The sequence below is a fragment of the Labrus bergylta genome, chromosome 16 (assembly GCF_963930695.1).
Source record: "Labrus bergylta chromosome 16, fLabBer1.1, whole genome shotgun sequence".
Lineage (NCBI taxonomy): Eukaryota > Metazoa > Chordata > Actinopteri > Labriformes > Labridae > Labrus > Labrus bergylta.
The window spans coordinates 11640290-11653921 of record NC_089210.1 but is presented as its reverse complement, the minus strand read 5'-3'; the positions used below and the strand labels follow the sequence as shown (position 1 = coordinate 11653921).

Below are 13632 nucleotides of genomic sequence, written 5' to 3'. Positions count from 1 at the left end.
AATAATCTGATAACTTGCTCCCCGTCAGAAGTATGGAAATGTTCGTCGCTGTAATGATCCCTGGATTTCTCTGTGAGTTTCACGAGAGCTCCTGAATCCCTCTAAGCGACACTTTGATTGGGGCCCTAATTGGTTGAACCGTTAGATGATATCAGCTAATCAATGTCTATTATTCAGCCTGGCCAATTGCCCATTTATTTTGTTTAATTATACATGTAACTTTCCTTCATTACATGACTTCAGGCAGATTTTAATGAAATGTTATGAAACTGATTCATTAAAAATGGACAAACTATAATATGTGGTTATACTTCTCCACTTCGCCCTTCAGTTGTTAAATGAAACTTTTCAATACTTGTCCATACTCCTCCGGTTCAGCTGTCCAGAGCAGTTCACAGTGATCTAGCTGTTGATTGAGAGACACTTTATTGGCAGGAATGTTCCTGAAGCTCAAATGGCATAGCTCTGAAATAAATATATATATTTTTTAAATTAGGTATATCAGAGGAATCACCGGTGTTCAGCCTTCTGTCTGTTCCTTCTCAGCGACCTGGAGAAGTCGGTGGAGGAGATCCAGAAGGAGTCGTCTGTCAACCACAAGCTGGTGACGGTGCAAGAGCTGGAGGAGAAGTCGGCTCTTCTCAGAAAGCTGGGAGAAACACTCACAGAGCTGAAAAGTGAGTCATGCTGGCACATTCTGTGCAAAGGCACAACACAGAAAAACACAGCCTTCTACTGTGGCAGACAGTTTATAATGCACTAATTACTCACTAAGGCGATGATTATCTTTAGTCATCCACAGCAAGTCCGTCAAACGTTTAACCGCTGTGAGATTGCTCAGATTGCTCATTGTCTTAATGAATTCCGTGACCATTAACACTGTTCGAAAATGTTTTCTTGAATGTTTAACACAAAAGGCTTTTAACATCTTTGACAAGTAGGACTGATCAGAGTGAGGGAACATGTTTGCCCCCTCCTCTTCTGTCCCTTACAGATCAGTTCCCAGGCCTGCAGAGTAAGATGCGGGTGGTGCTCAGAGTGGAGGTGGAGGCCGTCAAATTCCTGAAAGAAGAGCCACACAGGCTCGATGCCCTTTTGAAACGATGCAAGACTATAACGGACACCCTGGCCACCATGCGCAAGTATGAACATGCCTCAGACGAGCACTCACCGTACATCAGCATCTTTTAGTTTAAGATTGAAGTAAAAGAAAGACATACAAAGGAGCTGAGTGTAAATAAAGTTCAAATGAAATTTTCTTGCAGAGATTCTGATGGGAAAGCATTTATCTGACTGTGGCACTTTCATATCCATCATTAGCTGAAACTGAAATCCCTCGTTATTTCAAGGAAGGTCTTTCTCTTTGTACCTCTGCTAAAGAAATGATGTTTTCACACCTTATTTTTTAATTGTCAGCCGAACATAATGGAGACTGACAGGCCCTTTGACTGTGGATAATTATATATTTATTGTTGAAGCTCACAGAAATCTGCCCTGAATTAGGATCTGTTCATTTTATGGTGTCTATGGAATTGCAATCTGCCCTTCAGCATTTTGTTTGTCTATAATTTTAACGGTATTTTTTGTTTTTTGGTATCCAGCAACATTTTGTTTTCTATTCATGGTTTATTCATATTTTAATTTGTGTTGCATTTCAGACATAAATAATGAATTCAACTTTCATGTCTTACCAGACAAGCAAACGAGGGGGTGTGGAAGAAGCAGGAGGACTTTTCTAATCCTTCATCAAAGCACAACGATGACTTGCGAAAGTTTTCAGACTTTGACATCCCCACCAGCTCTCCGCTCACCATCAATGACCTTGGAGGCAACAGCCTGTCCAACTGGAGCCCCCACTCAAGCCTCAGCCGTGGCCATGGGAACCCGTCTGGCCCTCACAAGGACAATCATCCTCCTGTTCCTCACAAGGGCAAAGCCCTGGAGGAGCTGGAACGCCGCGCTGCTGCTGACAAAGCTTTATCCGTGGAAGTCCGACTGGTAAGAAGGATTTCTCTACCTTTTTTCTTCTCTCATAGCTCGGATTAAGAATCAAACAAAGTTGCAACAATGCTGCAGATCCACATTGGCTGTTTGTTTAGAAAGTGATAGATTCCCCCTCTGTGCTTCACAGGCAGCTGAGCGGGACTGGGAAGAGAAGCGTGCCAGTCTGACCCAGTACAGTGCCCAAGACATCAACCGGTTGCTGGAGGAGACTCAGGCTGAGCTAATGAAAGCTATTCCAGACTTAGAGTTTGCTGCCAAGCAGATCAAGCCTTCCTCCAACACGCCAACCTCCCAGAACCCCCAGTCTGGGGCAGGAACCCCAGAGCACCGCGTCAGCAAGCCCCAGCACAAGCTTTCTGGGAAAGAGGGACTATACAGGCGTGGCTCTGGTAAGATGGAGAGTTCAGTTTAGTCCGCATCGTGCTCTATAAATTTAAACACATTATGAAAAAATAAATTAACTTCTGATACATAATGTGTCTAAGAAAAAAGTAAGTTTCTTATGCAAATGTCACTTGGCAAAGCATTCAGTCTTACACATATTTTACACAAAATGCCTTTATATGCCTCTTAGCATGTTAGTAAATCACGTTAAATGTGTCAGAACCTTGAATGACATGTCTTTTGCAGACGAGCTGACAGTACCACGGTATCGCACAGAGAAACCCTCCAAGTCGCCTCCCCCTCCACCACCTAGACGCAGTTTCCCCTCCTCTCCAGGCGTTACCAGCCGCAGTGGAGAGACCCTCATTCCTGGCAAAAGTATAAAAGTAAGAGACAGAGGAAAAATCACAAGAGCACAGTTTTGAAATGCACTCACGAGAATCTTCCTTCTCTGCCTTCTTTGCCCCTTTTCAAAAGGAGGAAATCGGCAATTTACATTTCAAGTCTTTTTTTGTTTGTTGCAGAAGTCTGAATCTGAAGAGAATGAAATCCAGAAGCCTCATGTGAAATTGAGGAGGGCTGTTTCTGAGAACCCTCGTCCTGCATCTACACCCCCCACACTCGCCTCTGGGGACAAGGAGGATCGTGAGGAGGATAAGATTGCTGCTGAATTGGAGGTAACGCAAGAGATGGGTCGTGAATTATGTCGATTATATCCTCAATGGGCTGTTGCTCAATGAGGGGAAGAAACTGCTCTTGTTTTATCATTGATTGTAACGCCGACAATCTGCCACTGGTTTTTGTGTGTACATATCTCACATGCTCACCATCATTACCACATGTTCAAGCAGCAGGTGCCATATGTCCCCCTGCCCCTGGCGCAAAGAGAGCTCAAAGATCACATACTGCTCAGTCACACACATCATCACCCAGGGCTCACTGATCACAGCCAGACAGATGGACCTTTATGGCTGCCTGGACTGTGTTTGAGAATGAGTGCCTGAAATTTCAAATGCTGGAATTGGAATACTGAGTCAACAGAGACTGAACTTGATGATTCAGTTGCTGTTGTGGTTTTTGTCCTATGTTTATGTAAGCTTTTGAACCGCCTTTTTCATTCCCCAGCTGTTTGAAAGAGCCCCGCTCAAGCTCCCCCTGCCCTCTCCCTTTTCCCTGCCAGTTGGCCTTTACAGCAGGAGAAGTCAGCCCCCCTACAGGCTGGACCTTTGGCCCTCTGAGGCCACAGGCACTGAGGTAACAGTCCAGCTGACCCTTAGTGCTGTGGATTGCTGCCCTCTTAAACCTCTGTCTCGTTTTCCTCTTAACCTATCTACCGCAAACAGAAAACACCTGCTACTGCTCAGCCTCCACTTTCTTCCAGTCATGCAATCCTTCCAAGTCTCCTCAAAACTGATACTTTCGCTCGGCAATTCCTTATGTGTTCATGCTTTGTCCAATTAATCTCAATATTTAGACCACTTGGAGCAGAAACAATCCAAACCATCATATCATTGGCTCATTAAGGTGCAAAAGCAATCAAGTCGGCCGACAGTTGTCGACTGCACATAAAGCAGAACACAGAACCATGATAAATTGCAGTTATGTTTCAGACTCCCTGATCAATATGATCGCAAGTTGCCTTCCCTTTTCTCAGGCTTGATCTTTCATAACGTGTGAGAAAATGATCTCGGCCTTAAGTTTAATAGATGTTAACTGTTTAATTTTTCAGACTAAGAACATTGCAATTTGTCTGCCTATGTTGACGATAGCTTTGTGAGTCAAACATGAAGTATTTACTTGAATGCCAAACCAATTTACTCAAAGAAGCTTGGAAAAAAATCAATAGTTGTTAAAGCTAGCTGTAAGCGGCTATTATCTGCCGTTAACTTTAAGCACCATACTTCATCGGTCTTGAAGTGACAATGAAGAATATATTGATCAATGCAGGTCTAACTAAACACAAACTGTTTCTTTTCCACAATCTATCCTTTGGTACAATATTCCATCAATGTCAGAGGAAAGAGGGATTTCTGCAGTTGGTTTAAGGTTGATATTTGTGTGTGAGCCCAGTTAGTAAGTATTGTGTTGTAAGTACTGTTTGCTTTACTAAACTGTTCTAGACTTGAGAGCTGTGTGGGACAGGCCGCAGCACAGGCAGCATATCAGATGCTCAGACATGCTTACATATTGGTTCTTAAACTAAAAATGCAGACAAGTTCATTTTTTATATTTACCATTTCCTATTGTGCTGGGTTTCCAACTAGCAAGTTGTTGGATGTGTGTTAGCTAAGGTTAAGAGTGTATAAATTAAACTCTAAAGTGCTCTCCACATTTGTAGGAAAGGCGCTTGTCTCCTGTCCCCTTCATCGTGCTGACAGAGTGTTTGCCTGCGTCTCCCGCTGCCTCAGAGGAGCCTGTCAGAGATGAAGCAAATGACCTTGTACGCGAGAGTCCATCACAAGATCTAACTGGTCCTTACACCATCTACCAGACTCAAATAACAAAAGAAAGGGATTCATTTGTAAGCTCTCATCGAGCGGAGCGAGAGCAGTGTCGTGTTCAAGAGGATAAGGACTTAAAACGGGAAGTTTCTCTGCTGTTGACCGAGCTGCAGGTGAGGGTGGTGTCTCCCTCAGAGGTCCAGGAGCTCTGCAGGACTACAGGTGAAACTCTGCAGACTCTGACAATCTCCCCACAGACGAGAGAAGTCTCTGAGGTTCAGCTGAGTGTCCGGCCTCTCCTTGTGCTTCTCACAGAGGGAAAAACCGTCAGGGAGGCCTACAGGCTGCTGTATTCTCTTTTAGAGTCATCTAAGCCGGTGCCCAAACCCAGAATAAAATCCTCCCTCCACTCAAGCCAGCAGAGCTCCATGATGCAGGCTCTGAAGAGAGGGATAGAGACTGGGGAAAGGGTGCTTACAATTCAGCACACCACTGAAACTAAGGGAACTCCTGGAGTCCAGCTAAAGTCATTGAACACTAGTCTTAAAACCACTCGATCAGACAGCTCTGCGGACACTCCGTCCAACCAGAGCCAGAGGAAAACAAGAGAAGATGTCCAAAGCAGCACCTACAGGAGGCTGGACAGCTTGGAGGAGACTATTCGTGAGCTGGAGAACACTTTGATTGAGATAGGTGGCCACCCGACACCAGAGCAACTCTACACGGAGACAACCACCCGAAGCACCCATATACAGATGACAGACGGTGTGACCTCAGGGACCAGGAGGCCACCTGTCCCACGCAAGCCGTCCTCCCTGAGCCCAGCATCAATCCAGGTTCAATGCCTCCACCTGTGTTGCAGACTCCTTCTCTGAAACAGCATGCTCTGTTGTCTTTCTTCACTGCTTCCCTCTGGGTTCGCTTTTGAGCTTCTGATGTCTGCTCCCCAACCAAATTGTCCACTGATTGTTTCAGAAAATCGAAATACATAATTAGGGACAGACAACAGACTTCCTCCCTTCCTGTCTGTTCTGTGATTAGTACGCGGGCTGCTTTCCTGCTGAGCCCACAGTTGTTAATTGTTTCTTTACTGATTTGTTCTGTCATCTGCTTCTCTGTGTGTAAATCAGAGCTAGTTTACCCTGTTTGTAACAACAAACAGGCAATAAAAAACACTGTGGAGCTAATTTACCTTATTTCCTCCTCTTTTTTTTCTTCTTCTATGATTTGTCAGCTTTATCAAACTAAATCTGTCTTCTCATCTTTGCTCAGTGTTGAAATCAATTATCTTGCTTTTAGAAACGGTTTTAAACAAACTGATGATCTGTAAAGGTTCATCAGCTGCTGTGCCGCATTTAAACCAGCTTCCAAACGTCTTTTATGTACTGTGTCACCTTTTTAATTTCACACAGCCAAGATACTACAAATGTATTGAGTTTTCTAGAACACGGGAAGAAAAATAACTTTAGTCATTACTTCCAGGGAAAGAAATAGCATTAAGAAAAACATAGTGCGTGAAAAATCATTTTAAACAGCCTCTATAAGAACAGAAATCCTCTTATACCAGATGTAAAAAGCATTCCTTATTCTTCTAATGACCACATGTAAAACTCTATTAGCAGACATTGTAAGTACCCGTCTTTAAACTCACCTTTATTTGACCATTTGCTCAACAGCAGATTAGTGCTAATCAAAATCATTACTGCGTTCCTGGGTCAGCTGCAGCTACAGCACGGTGTCTTCACAGCTCGGTAGAATTCCCTGTTGCTCTGAATGTAGAAGCCCACTCAGGGCAGGGCTGCAATCTCTTGACAGTCCCACTGTCATGGTGAGTTTCAGCCCTCTGATGTAGAACCAGGGAGCATTCCCGTGAGCACGACTCAGGATTACAGAGTCTTCACGCATTATTTCATCACTTCAACTTCAACCACGATCATCTTTTCAACATGACCCCTCTACCTACATCGTGTCCAACACTCATTCATCAGCGCACTTAATTCACACTTACAAGCAATCTCCCATTACAGTTCAGTGTTAATTAGCACCTCAGAACAAGGATATATCCATCAAGCATCAAATATACGGGTTATTTTCTTTCTGCATTTCAAACACCGAAGAAGAATAGGCTGATAAGAAAAAAAAAAAAATTGGCTCTACAACAGTTTACCTTCAAAATATTTCTTCAGCTCATGTCTCTGTTTGCTCAAGAGGCAGAGTTAGAAGACATTGGACTTTACATTTTGTGTGTGTTTGTGTGTGTGTATTGGTGACAGAGTAACTCAGCAGGAGAGATCATTAAACAAACTGCTGCTTGGATCAGGCTATGCAACGTCAGTTTTGATGCTGCGTTTCGATATTCTGGTCTCTGTCACTTCCTGCTGATGGATGCTGAAACTCTGTGAAGTGGATTGTTGGGTTTTATCAGCGACAAGCTCTGATCTTAAAAATCCTCATTGGTCTCAGGAGACAGACTTGCTTGCTGAAATCAAACTCTGTCTAGTTGTATGTGTGTTTAAGGCGTAAACTGAATGCACTGTAGAAGAGGAATAAAAAGTGCGACATGTACAGTGTCTGTCCAATGTCTGATTAACACTTCTCTCTGCTTCTCTCCTCTCCTTTCCTCTCCTCCCCTTTCCACTCCTTCTCCTCTCCTTCTCCTCTCCTCTCCTTCTCCTTCTCCTTCTCCTTCTCCTCTCCTCTCCTCAGGGAGGGAACAGTTCTGGAAGTGGGGATGTTCAACTCTCCTCTGCTGCCTCCAAACTGAAGCACCTGCAGCAGAACAGCACAGATAAGACCAAAAGCAGCAAACGAGACGACTTCATGAAGATCCAGGGCCAGCAGCAGGTACTGTCTCATATTAGGACTGTCGGGGCCAATCACTCTTGATCTTGTAGCATTTGTACCGCTGGACTGTACGGTACTTTCTCCAACTATTTCAGTATGAGTCACATTTTTTCAGTTTTGAAGCGATGGCCACAAATTTCCATGTGCTTTAAAAAAAAAAAAAAAACCTTCAACAGAATAGGGGTGTAACAGTCATAAAACTGAAGATGACTAGTTATGAAATAGACTGATCATTCATATCATGCTCTCTGTCTGAAGTTGGGGTAAAGAGAAGTAATGACCCATGCACGATGAAGAGTTTTTCTCTCTTATTACAACGACAAATTATTCGACCTTGTTCCTGACTTTAAAAGATAATTACATATAAAGGTGGTGGCACAGTCGCTCTGTAATTACACTCAAAATCCAGTATGAATTGGCCATAACCATTACCATCACTCTTCACCTCCACTCAGTCCTCTACTTGTTCCAGGGAGCCTCTGCACATCCCCACCATGCTCCAGCTCACCTTTCTATTTGACACAGTCGTTGTGTTGTAATTGACTTTTTAGCTGATGATGATTCCTTCTAAGAATGCCAATATCAAATCATTGTGTAAGTCTCGACATCATGGGTTTGTTTGAAATAGGTCAAAGTGTCCTCTAAAGCTCATCAATTACCTTCACGATTAACTGAACATAAAGTCTTAAACTATCTCTAATTATAGTAATATTATAGTAAAGTTAAAATAACTTACTTTGAGTTACACGTTACCATAACTGACCTGTACAAGTTGTGAAAATGTAAAACAAGGAGAAGTCCTCTTAGTAGCAGAGACCTACATCAGTTAATGCCTGGGGCTTATTATTTCATTATAACTGGTATTAAGACTTAATATAACTGAAGTCTGATTGTAGAGACCTTGCAAACCCTTTGCTAAAACTTCTTTCTGTACATTTTTTTTGTCCGGCATTTATGTCTGCCCGATTGCTGGCTCTACAATTTTTTTTTAATTTGCCAGCATGTTTGCATTATAGATGAGATAAAAAATAAAAACGTAGTGGACGTAATGATGCTAGATGTCCCAGGAGGCAAGAAAATTGAACCGTTGAAGCATGTCAGTCCAATAAAGGAAAGAGAAGGTTTTGCGCCATCCCAGTGCACAGTGAGGGGGGGAGGGGGGGAGGGGGGGGACCTTAATGTCAGTAACTTGAAAAAATAACAGGAGCAGTGAAGTGGACCTAAAACCTGCATACCCCACAGAATATGACGTAGAATTCAGAAGTCAATTCATTCTGGAAAAATTGCGGAGTTAGGACACGTTAGGCGTAGAGGGAGAGACTGCAGAGATGGGGGAAGTAATGAGGCTTGGGTCGCCTCAGACTGAGAGAAGATTGGGAGTAATCTCTGCAGTGCCATGTAATAATCTCCCCCTTCAGTCTCTGGCAATCAGTGATTATTCAATATGAAGAGGCCAGTTCTCTTTCCAAATCCATAAGTCTTTTACGTTTCCTCCTTTCAATGTCTCTTTCCTACTTCCGCTTCCTGCAATCTTCAATCGCCCCATGCTGTCCTCTTTCTCCTTTTCCCTCTGCCTACCAGTCTCTCTCATTCCCTTTGATTTCAAAACAGAGTCCATGCCTTCTCTTGGTTAATGAAAGCAGAATTGATCCCATTATTTCACTCACGTTGTATGCCATTGTATGTCCACAAACTCTTCAAAATAGTGATTGTGGAGAGAAGCTGCATGTGTGAAAGTGCTCGGGATGGTGAGTGAACGCTGAGAGCTGAAGTGTCAGAACGGAAAGTTGCTGTTCAGCTGTTTCAGATGACAACATGCCAAAGCTTTTGGAAGAAAAACAAAGTTTTATAGAGACCCTAATGAGGCACAATTCAGATGATCTGGTGCTGTGTCATTGGTTTCTACAAGCTGTTACATCTGAAATCGCTCCGTCTTGGTCAGAATCCTGATGTCTTTAATGTCAAAGCAGAGAAAACAGCACACACCATGACTATTCAGCTTACAGATGGATGGTGCAAATTCTGACTACAAGATACTTTTAAATTCAGTGTAATGAAACAGCTAAGCATGAAGCATGCTGCAAGAACAGGCTGACGATCTGCAACTCATCTCATCAAATCATGGAGGTTGGCTGACTCACCTGCAAACAACCTATTGAAGCTGATTAAGAGCTTCTGCTGAAAATATGTCCATGAGCCACCTTTTCACAACCAAAAAGTTAGCAGGTTATCTTTGAAAAACATATTCATGCAGAATCCCCAAACAGTTACTTCCAGAATCTGTCTGTACTTGATCAATATATAATCCAATATTATCGAGATGTAACCTCACACAGAGACCACACAGCAGTCGTCTCACTCTTATCTCCCCCTCAAACAAACACCTGCTGATCCCAGTTTTGACTGATATTATTGTTCTGACAAGCAGACGTGCCCACCCTGGGTGACCTCTCTGCTCAGCCAACAGTTGAAGGTGATAATCCAAAGTCCCCCCCCCCCCCCTTCTAGTTCCCTGTGCTGTTTTTCACTCTTCTTCCCTCTGGCCAAAGGAGGATTGACGCTTCTATGGTCTTTTAACTGATCTTTACTGACCGCCAAGACCCAAATAATACAGTAATATCTCTGAATATATATAGATACCTTTAACATAAGTAGAATTATCCAACCAATGACAGTAACATTTCCCCACAGTTCAATGAAAGGCAGCTGGTGCACATTAACATTTCATGAACACCAGCTGGATGGAGAGTTAAACATCTTTAAGACCTTTAAGACATCCCTTTTTTTTGTTTTATATGTGTCCTGAGTTTGGCATTTACACTTTCATCACTCTTTTATGGTCATCAAGAAAAAACATGCTGCGTGATTGAACACGTTCTGTTCATCTAATCAGAGTATTGAGATGTGTGGTACTGTATCACCTGGTGTGGCAGATTTCAGGCGTTCTCCCTTTTCTACCCTTTTGCTGCTCTCCTCAAATAATGTATACAAATGAAGCCTGCTCCTTGGAGCACAACATGTAATATTTATTTTTATCTTTTTCTGTAAGGCATCAGGTTCCTTTGTCAGTCTCGGCTCTGATGTAATCCCTTTTTGTTAACTGTAGGTGAGAAAATTAGCACAGCCTTTCTGATGATGCTGGATGCTGCTGTGCTCAGGCTGTCTGCTCACCAGAGCTTTACTCTGAGGTATTAAAGCATTCCAAGCATGAGGATCCTTCAGTTCAGTGTGCTGTATAAAAACAGACAGTTCAAAGCCACAATTTCTGTCCGTTTGCTTTGGAGCAGATCAAGAAGGGCATGACAATGTGAATCACTTTCATGCTGCAAAAACCCCATTTCCATTTCCCGTTTGGCCTCTTATTACTTCTGGCGGTAAAACAGGCTAGTTAAAGGTAGCGGGCATGATGTCGGGGTTGTGAAGACCTTTCCTGTGGGGCTGTCATTTGGCAGGCAGCTTTGAGTTCAAGAGATGAAGGATGGCTGCTCTGCAGCACTCACAGACCAGAATAAACGTGTCGGCCAGGCTTGAGAGGAGTTCCTCGAGCAGAAGGAACAGCCGCGCTCTCCAGGGACGGTTGGGAGCACAGGCTGGAGCTTCACCAGAGCAGGTGTAAGCCTACCAGCAGCACAGTCCAGACCAGCACACCTGCTCTTCTTTATTCAGAACTAATCCTCATAATCCCTAAACAAACACATTTAAAAACTTTTAGAGCCGCAGCAAAAACTTTACTGCCCCTGCTTCTTACAAGAAAACATAAAAAGAGCATCCCTGTTGTGTAGAAATATTGTACAGTAATGGTAAGGTTTTAGGTCGAGGGGACAGTCAGAGCAAAATATATCAACCTATTCTGACAGATGCATTCATTTCCACCTACCTGCAAACCAGAGACAACCCCATGTTGTGACTGTGAAGCAAGTTTCATACTGTTTGAACAGTGCCATCTAATGACTCTTTCCAGCATTACATGAGACTGAAAGTATGCGGCTGTCTGTCCATAAACGTATTTTGCATTTTTTAATGAGAAAACATCATTAAAACAAATGTCAAAATAAAGGTGATTAACAATGGTGTAAGTTTGTATTTATTTGTATGTATGTTAGTGTTGCCCCCCTGTGACAGAAGCTGTATTTATCAGTGGTTTGGTCGTCATGTGTAGATGGCAGCCTGTCTCATGGCTTGCATCACACATGCTGATATCAACCTGAATAACAATCTCCTGTGTCTCTTGTTTTGTTTCCCTCACCCCTTCCCCCTCCACTACATGTTTCTTCTGACACCTGTGCCTGCGGCCAACCACACCCCCACCTACTGTTCGTGTGACCCTGCAGCAGTGAGCGACCTGTGCGTGTCCAGCCTCTTCAGCTTCCTCCTCCTCCTCCTCCTCCTCCTCCTCCTGTTAACCCAAATGGAGAGCTACACACATCCATCTGCCCCTTTTACTTTGCCCCTCCAAAATCTACACTGAACCCCAGTCTGTGTGTGTTAGTGGAAGAGTGTGAGCTTGTGTGTGTGTGTGTGTGTGTGTGTGTGTGTGTGTGTGTGTGTGTGTGTGTGTGTGCAAGCATGCATGCACGGGCATGTTTGACTGTAATGGGAAGGGAAGGAGCTGCAGGGGACAGTGCCCAGTCAATTTTCAGACTTTAACTCTCATGATTTCCCCTTTGATCCCTGAAACCTCCCCTCCCCTTCCCTGTTTCTTTTGGCCCTGCTCTCCCTGAAGGCCTTGGGGACCAACAGCACCCGCGGCAGTATGGAGCCATACCTCTCTGGTATCAAAACGGGCATTTTCTCAGGCCGAGTGCCCTCTCCTGCAGCAGGGTTTGCCCCTGGCCTGAGGAAATACCCCCAGGATGGGTCATTTCCCTCCTTGACGGCCTCCCCTATCCAAGCGAAGGCCCTGCTGGCGAGCCTGTCAGCTGCCGGCCTGAGCGCTGAAGCCCTGCTCCTCTCCTCCGCCATCCGTCATCACCGCCTTCTACGAGAGCAGCGAGCCTCCTCTTTGACCTTGCAAAGTAGCCAGTCCTCCTCCCCAACTCCCCCTGCTACTCCCTCCCCCTCGTCCTCTTCCCCAACCACTCCGACTCCCTCCCTCTCTCCCTCCTCTCCCACCCCTTTGAGTCCCCTCAGCCTCTCTTCTGGGCTTCTAAAGCGCAGCGGTTATAGCCTCGACAACTGCAAGGAAGGCGGCAGTGAGCCTGTGAAGAAGGATCTCACCCCTGGAAACTCTCCGTGATAAGGATGATGAGGATATAAGAGGATTCAAGCACCATCACATCATGACCATGAAGATAAAATTATTATAGAAAATTCCATCATTTTCTCTTTTTGGAGTCTTGTTTTGCTTCAGGAGTATTTCACTCTTCTTTCTCTCTACTTCTGGCCTCGTTTTCAGTTTGCAGTCTTCATATTTCAATTGAAAGAACTACTGGACTGTAAATGATCACGGTCACATTCTTCTTGGACATTTTTTTTTTTTCTTGGAGGGTTTTTCCAGCTCTGATCTGGTTTCCATATTTCCTCTGCAGTTCTCCCACAACGTTATACTGCCAGTTTGCAAGTAAGAGAGAACACAAATGAGGCCTCTTCTCAACAAAAGGGCCTCCCCTCCTTATCCGTGGCCTGCTCTAAGGCTCTAAGCTGAAATGGTCTGGATGGGTTTACCGACAGTAGCAGCCATGTGCACACTGTACCCTCACTCTATGGGATGTTAGTGGAGTAGAAATCTTTTTTTTTTTTTTTTCAGACTGTGACTTTTATCATAGAAAAATGGAGCTGCAATAATCATCAAGTGAGTCCCGTCGTTGTGTGTGTTCAGGGTAATATAGCTCTCAGTTACTTGCATCACCTGACAGAATGTGCACAAAACAAAGTAGATCAAGGTGATTGTGGTTTAAAAGCTGTTTTGTGTTGAAGGGGCATTCGTGGCACCTCTTTTTTTTTTTTTTTTTCTTGTGTG

General features: G+C 44.0%; 1 protein-coding gene across 9 annotated transcripts in view; it reads left to right on the top strand.

Annotated features, from left to right (window-relative positions):
• Positions 1 to 12427, top strand: part of srcin1a (SRC kinase signaling inhibitor 1a) — a 94584-nt gene extending 82157 nt beyond the window's left edge. For 7 of the 9 annotated variants that reach the window (XM_065964287.1, XM_065964280.1, XM_065964284.1 and 4 more), the window contains 9 exons: positions 547 to 677; positions 995 to 1142; positions 1695 to 1998; positions 2132 to 2393; positions 2635 to 2774; positions 2913 to 3065; positions 4727 to 5665; positions 7536 to 7673; positions 12005 to 12427. In XM_065964287.1, coding sequence (XP_065820359.1) covers positions 547 to 677; positions 995 to 1142; positions 1695 to 1998; positions 2132 to 2393; positions 2635 to 2774; positions 2913 to 3065; positions 4727 to 5665; positions 7536 to 7673; positions 12005 to 12010 — 2221 coding nt within the window. In that variant the 3' untranslated portion in view covers positions 12011 to 12427. The remainder of the gene's footprint in view (positions 1 to 546; positions 678 to 994; positions 1143 to 1694; positions 1999 to 2131; positions 2394 to 2634; positions 2775 to 2912; positions 3066 to 4726; positions 5666 to 7535; positions 7674 to 12004) is intronic. The other 2 variants (XM_065964279.1, XM_065964286.1) reach the window with 2 other exon arrangements.
• The last annotated feature ends 1205 nt before the right edge of the window (positions 12428 to 13632 follow it).